Below are 7,249 nucleotides of genomic sequence, written 5' to 3'. Positions count from 1 at the left end.
ATTGACAAATCCCAGTGGTGAAGTTAACGGATTAGATTTGTGTATTTCCTGGTGGCCAAACACCAGCACTGCACCTTGTATAATAATGTTTAAATTCAAAGTAGAAAAAACAGGTACAGGCTTAAGAAAAGTTTTAATATAAATTCCAACAAAAACAAATCAGGCATTAATATCTTGTCAACACAAATAAATACAAAAAACTGCATTTTTCAACGACGCACCACTTCACATCAAAGTTATTTGTCACTCATAAAAACGATGTCCGTGATATTCTAAAACAAAACAAATCTTTAAACGTTGTGTACCATTGTGTCATTGTGCTGCACAGTCGCACAACTGCATGCTACACGTGTTCCTGCTCGGTGTGAGTGTCGGTTAAAGGAAAACGTCACAATAAATATCAATAAACACGACACGCAAAGAAAGAGAACTCCAAAAATGGTCTATTAAATAACAATTTAACTCTTAAAAAGTGACATTATCCTCTTAAACTGTTGTTAAATACTGATTTAAGTGGTTGTGGGTTACAGGTAGTGTGTATCTGCCTATACCGTAACAGATGGCGTAGATGTTTGGCTAAATTCATTGCAACTTAATTATGTGCATATTATTTTAAACAAATATACATAAATCACAATTAAAATGTTCGGAAAATTGGCAAATTTGACCCAAAAAACGATCACCTGTGGTCCATCTGCGACCCAGTGTTTGTAAATCACTGCTCTATATCATTAAAAAGGTGAACTACAGTAGTTTTTCACAGTGTTGGCGTAACAGACAGCTAGTGTTGTTTATTTTTATGTACATTTGCTCAGTGCTTTATTCCGTCCTTGTATCGTGTGATTAAACCACCTCACAGGAGTTTGCGGGCGCTAACGGCGGTCTGAAAACTTCTTAAATGTGCCCGATGGCGACCGCAGAGCGAGTTCACCTTGTAAGAAACACACAGATGATGCGTCACTTCAGTCCCTGTGGTCCCACGCTCACTGCAGGCTTGTTTGTAGAAACGGCAGAGCAAGCACTCGCCACACACTCTGGTGCCTTGCTGCCATCTGGTGGCAGGAGTACATCACACGCAGAATCCAAAGAGTCATGAACTGCTCTCAAACCATGTTGTTTGAGAAAGTGTGCAGAAAGGACTTTACGTTAAAAAAATGCCCCCACAAAAATCTTCCCGCACTTTTTTTTTTCCGTAAAAATTAACATCCGAGTGAGCCGATGTGACAAAAAGTGGATGTTACGCACTTTCTTCAGCTTTCTTCTGTATTTTATCATTTCCAAACATTTTTATATCAGTATTACACAAAGAAAAGTTGTAATAAATCATATTTGCGTACAAAGCTAGCTCAGATTCGGTCTTTGGAGCCAGACATTGATTTTTTTCTTACTTTCAAAGCTTACTTTCAAAGCTATTAGCTATTAGCTGACCTTTAAGGAAAAAGGACAAGAAATCAATGGATTATTCCTTAAATGATGATTGAATAGATATGTATCCATTTATGCTTCATATGGTAAATTCAGGAGTCTAAGGCCCAAAGTTCCCGACTCTAAAATGTAAGTCATAAAGATAAAAACACTTGGATTTTAAAAATGTATTTGATTTTAAAAAATATCAAAACTGTTTTTTTTCTTCCCTTTCAGCTACAATTAGCAGTATGTGGTCAGAAACCCCTGGAGAATGTTTCCCCCTTCTGCTCATTTTCAGAAGTACTTGAAATGAGCTCAAGATTTGGCTCAGCTTTAGCTCCCTGCTGTGCCGTCATCACTCCAGATCATAGAAAATCGAGGATGGTTTTTTTGGGGCAGGGCAGAGCCTGGCAGGGAAAACGAATCCGGTAAAAACAAGACAGGAAACGGAGCACGTCGTCCATCATTTCTGCTGTGATCTGTAGAGACTGATGCTGGCAAGGACACAGAGTCCTCATTTGTGTTGTTTTTGTTTTCTTTTTGTTCTTTTTCAGCATCTTCTTGCGGAGGATGGGTATTTGGTTTTCAGGCCCTCTTTGAAGCTGCGGAACAGAACGCGGTTGCGTTTGTTCTCCTCGTCTTTCCTGGCGTGGAACTCCCCTTGGATCTTGAAGCCCCGGTGCACCAAGAAGGCTGCGCTCAGCACCGAGAACCTGTATCCTGCCACGTGGAGCTCGCAGGCCTGGAGGGAGGAGGGAGGAAGGAAGGAAGGAAAAGTGAGAGGAGACTTGACAGGAAGTGGGGAAAGAGGAGGACGTAAAGGAAAGGTGATAGCATGAAGCAATGATGGGAAGTATCAAAGGCTAAAATGTACAAGAGAATCTTAATTTATATTAAAGATGGCCGGTTGTGCTTGTCTTTTTTTGTGTCAAAGCTAATACATCGTACACCCACCACTGTCTTACTGATGCTTGTAGCCTTGTTGCTACAGTGTTTTTATGTATAAAGTACAGTGTAATGTACTTAAAGGACTAGATTAGAGCTAGCTAGCTAGCTAGCTAACATTCACGGCCGTTATTTAAGGTCTGTGGAAATGGAAAACCTTTAAATTAGCTTCCACTTCATAAATCTAACTCTAACCCTACTGCAGAAATATGGCTGGAAGATGGCAGCCTCCAGGAAGCAAGACCTTTGCCTAAAACATCATCATTTCAAGTATACACTTAAAAACAATACAATTAGTGCTGTGCAAAAGGTGAACGCACGTTAACGCATGACACGTTTCCGTGACGACTGACCGGAAAAAGACCAGGTTACCAGGTAGCTCCGTTAGCTGTTTTTAAAGGTTAGCGCTACTTTAGAGACTCATTTTAACAATCGGGAGTCATGTAAACATGACGTCACGCGCATCTTTTTCCGGTCAGTCGTCATGGAAACGTGTCCTGCGTTATTGTTGACAGCGCTTAATAAAATCCTAGATATTTAAATAGTGCCGACCTGGCTGATGCGATTGAAGCCATACTGCTTGAAGGTCTCGTCATAGAGCGGTACAGTGCGGGGCCCGATGTAGAAGGGTTCCCATGGATCCACCCAGGCGAGCGTGTAGGCGACCTCCAGGGCGCTTGTTCCTCGAACGTGGCTGTTGACCCACTGCGAGTAGTTGGTGGGAGCCTGGCAGCGAGGGCACAGCTCTTCGTAGAACGGCCGCACCTCGCCCACCTGGTAGAGCTGAACCAGCTCTGGCTTGGTGGCGGGCGTCTTCCTGGCGTGGCGGATCTCGAAGGCGGGCAACACGAAGACCTCGTCGCTCGCCGGCTCTCGGCTCAGGGTCATCGCTTGGAATTGCTGGTGCAGGTCGGCGTTCGGCATCATGTCGATGTCGATGACCAGGACGAAGGAGGACGAGGTGCCTCCTCGGGCAACGTTACGGAGGAGGTTGTTGGGGTAGGAGATGTTTCCGCCGATGGCGTAGTTCTTGTGTTTGTCCCTGTAGGTCTCCAGTCTGGAGTAGACCGAAGCGCAGTCCTCTAACCCCACGAAATGCTCGCGGTCCTGCTCGGGGAAGCTGGCCATCTCTCCGGAGAGGCACACCAGGTGGAAGTCCACCAGGGCCTGGATCTGGGGGCAGAAGAAGCTGAGAGCGTACGCCAGGGCCGTGGCAAACTTGACATCGTCCCCATGAGCGAATATGGCCACCGAGAGCGGGTTGTGCCACCTCTCCAGAAGAGACTCCAGGTGGTGCAGGTTGTTGATGGTGGTGTGCGTGGCCAAAGCCAGGACATTGGTCTTGCTGGACGCTGCTGCCGCTGCTGCTGCTGCTGCTTCAGGCTTCAGGTTGGTGGTGAAATCGCTTTTGATCAAGTTCTTGTACACGCGGTACTGACCGCTGTTGTCAAAGATGCCACCGGAGGACAGCGAGTACCGGAGGCGCTCCTTGCGCGCGTTTTTATCCGGGTACGCATTCTTCCTGCCCCCGGAGCCGCCGAAGAGCTCGGAGTAGCGGTACCGCTGCTGCTTCCCGTGGAACCTGGACAGGAAGGAGAGGTAGATGAGCTGCAGGAGCGCCACTATCAGCAGAGCACTGAGCACCACTTTGAACACGGAGCACTTCTTGGAGAGATGCATCCCAGTCCAGTTTCACTGTGGTCCGGAGCGAAAACACACCAAAAACAAGCCGCTCTCTCTCTCTCTTCTCCGCCTTACATCGTCACCACAATGCTAGCTGCTAGGCTGCTAACGCGACGACACGATGACGCCGCAGATTCTCACCCAGCTGTCGTGACGGTGGTGGGGGATTAAAAAGCACGAAAAGACGAGCAGTGTGTGAGCGATGTTCGTGTCACACACAACACAGTGGTTTTAATGCTCTGCTCCGCTGCTGCTGCTGCGACAGCGGCGCATGTCGATGTGCTGTAAACCGTAATGTTTGAAGTAGACGTGAATTTGCTTTCTGGAGAGGTGCTATGTAGCTAGGTGCTACTACAAAAGGAAATGTGATAGCATGTATGTTTCACAGGACGAGGTGGCCGAGTGGTTAAGGCGATGGACTGCTAATCCATTGTGCTCTGCACGCGTGGGTTCGAATCCCATCCTCGTCGAACGTTTTCACTTTTTAATTTTTCTTAAGATTTACATAAAGATATTAACAGTCACCGCTGTGTACATATTTTCTATATTTTATATTTTTTATTTTAATGAATGATACCATATTTCGCCACACGGTGGCGCACATGAATGTAATGGCACAGTTACAGCGGTTACTGAAATCTGTTCGATTAAACTAAACTGAGAGGAACACAAAGTAATATTGTTTTAATTAGCATTAAGGTGACATTACACAGTGGTTAGACCTTGAATGCAACTCGTTTTACTGACCTTTGAAAACAAAGCCGGAGAAACCTTTTTGTCACGGCGTACGGTGTTCGTCGGTTGGCAGGTATAAAGAAGTCCTAACGCTGAGTCAGAATTCTGAGAATTAAGTCAAAATTCTGAGATTAAAGTCAGAATTCTGAGAATAAAGTCAGAATTCTGAGATTAAAGTCAGAAATTCTGAGAATAGTCAGAATTCTGAGATTAAAGTCAGAATTCTGAGAATAAAGTCAAAATTCTGAGATTAAAGTCAGAAATTCTGAGAATAAAGTCAGAATTCTGAGATTAAAGTCAGAATTCTGAGATTAAAGTCAGAATTCTGAGAATAAAGTCAAAATTCTGAGATTAAAGTCAGAAATTCTGAGAATAAAGTCAAAATTCTGAGATTAAAGTCAGAATTCTGAGATTAAAGTCAGAAATTCTGAGAATAAAGTCAGAATTCTGACTTTAATCTCAGAATTCTGACTTTATTCTCAGAATTTTGACTTATTACAAAAATAATTTTTTATTATAAAAAATTGAATTCTGACTTTTAATCTCAGATTAAAGTCAGAATCCTGAGAATAAAGTCAGAACTCAATTTTTTTGTTCTCCGTGGCCCTAATCCTCTACCGTAGTTTTCCGCAGTTTAAAAAATGCATTTCTCGGCCGAAAATAGAAAGTCGTGTTACAGCGCTAACGTGTAATTTAGCCTCCGCGAAAAGGCACCGCTGGGATTCGAACCCAGGATCTCCTGTTTACTAGACAGGCGCTTTAACCATCTAAGCCACGGCGCCGGTTGGTTGTGTGGGCTCCATATTACCGCCTATGTATGTGCACACGTCGCACATGACGTGGATGCGAGAAAAGAAAAGCGATATATTAGATTAAAAACTATAGTGCAGTATATAGTATAAATGCGTTGTTTAACCGACAATGCAAAGAAAGAAAACCACCTCACAGCATGTGCTGCATAATAAGACTGACCACAGGGAGTCAGCAGTAACTCTGTAACTGACACATCACAAACCATCTCAATCCATCAGTAGCTCTTTTGTTATTTTTTGCTTTATTATAAAACTGATAACATTGTGCGTAAATGTCAAAGTAAAAGCCTGTGTTTCACGGTATGTGTTTTGTGCTGATAAGAAGGGTGTGTAACTGAAACACCCACTGTTTGTTCAAGGCCTGTGTGTTGTGTGCACTGTGGACAAATTCATTTCAACTTTAATTAATGTCATTATTTACTCAGAATACATGACAGTAAGAAGACGCAGCTTTGAAAACCAATTTTGTTGTTTATTTTAAAGTGATTATGTACTTGTACAGACATAAATATGGCTAGCATATTCAAATTCTGCCAATATGTCGTCCTAAATGTTACATTCTGGACCTTTAAGTCATTACGTTAGCCACTGTACAGTTTGGTTTGCTGTGAACTGTGAGCTATTTCACTTCTGCTGAAGGGTAATTCTCAGTTTCCCATGCTAAGAAATGAAACTGGAACAGTTTGTTAGAGAAGCAGGACTTTTGAATACTGGGACGAATTGACGTGAAACTAAGTTTCTGCAGTCGCAAGGTAGATATGGTTGAATATGACTTTGCGGTCTTTTGTTGTCCCCCCCCCCGTGTGTCCAGTCAGATGTGTCAGTCCAGTCACTGACGGTCATGGCTGCCTTGTGGCGGCCGGTCATCGGACACTCGAGCCTCGTCATAAAGGGGTCGAATACCAGGGCCAACTGTTGTCCTCACCCTTACACTGACTCATAGCTTTGCTTTACCACATCAGCCAGGTCACGTGATCGGCATTAGTCGATTCAACGGACGTGAACCGCCTTATTTTTAGTCGATGGACCTTAAATCTGCATTTTTAGGCCCCGTCCCAATATCTCCCCTAACCCTATATTTGCGCGTTCTCGTGTAGGGGGGAGCAAGGGGGAAATGCAATTTTCCCCTTATATTCAACCCTCAAAATGTAGTGAGCTCTGATTCGGGCTTAAAACTAAGTGGAAGATGAAATTAACCCATGATGCTTTGCGAATTCAGCGAGCCGGCTGATATTTTTCAACAAAGATGGCGGCCACATCTGCCGAGGAACTATTTTCGTTGTAATTGTGAATCGAAATTGTGTTGGAATATGTTGGTTTGATATATATATCCAAAGGACCGTTGAGCTTTGAACACTAATGTCAGAAAATAACTGACCATTTATGAAAGCAGCTAGCTAACTAGCTAGCTAGCGGCTATTTGCCGAGTGCTTCGAGAGAGTATGCCCGTCGAGTATCTTCTGGACATCTGGGTAGTTTTGTCAGTGTTTTGGATTTGTGTACCGGCGTTCAACTTGAACACGAATACCCTGGACTTGTTAGATTTCAATCACATTCGTGATACAGCGTTTACGAGGACGGAGAAAAACCGGCGTTGACGTTGAAAAACAAACATAGCCAGCGCAACGGGCAACGCAACAGATGGATCCGCCGGCATTTTTCCTGAA

General features: G+C 43.8%; 2 protein-coding genes across 2 annotated transcripts in view; one reads left to right on the top strand and one right to left on the bottom strand.

Annotated features, from left to right (window-relative positions):
- Positions 1 to 1,806: 1,806 nt before the first annotated feature.
- On the bottom strand, positions 1,807 to 4,032 carry b4gat1 (beta-1,4-glucuronyltransferase 1; the record flags this gene model as incomplete). Its single annotated transcript, XM_083902619.1, has 2 exons — positions 1,807 to 2,149; positions 2,905 to 4,032. 2 exons carry the CDS (start codon positions 4,030 to 4,032, stop codon positions 1,958 to 1,960), a joined length of 1,320 nt encoding a protein of 439 aa, XP_083758745.1. The 3' UTR covers positions 1,807 to 1,957.
- Positions 4,033 to 7,024: 2,992 nt separating this feature from the next.
- The window catches only part of ehbp1l1a (EH domain binding protein 1-like 1a), a gene marked incomplete at its 5' end in the record, with an annotated part of 38,266 nt that continues 38,041 nt past the window's right edge, over positions 7,025 to 7,249 (top strand). Inside the window, one exon of the mRNA XM_083907327.1 lies at positions 7,025 to 7,054. Coding sequence (XP_083763453.1) covers positions 7,025 to 7,054 — 30 coding nt within the window. The remainder of the gene's footprint in view (positions 7,055 to 7,249) is intronic.

This window comes from Microchirus variegatus, assembly GCF_963457635.1.
Source record: "Microchirus variegatus genome assembly, chromosome: 2".
Lineage (NCBI taxonomy): Eukaryota > Metazoa > Chordata > Actinopteri > Pleuronectiformes > Soleidae > Microchirus > Microchirus variegatus.
This window is presented reverse-complemented; position numbering and strand designations above follow the sequence as displayed.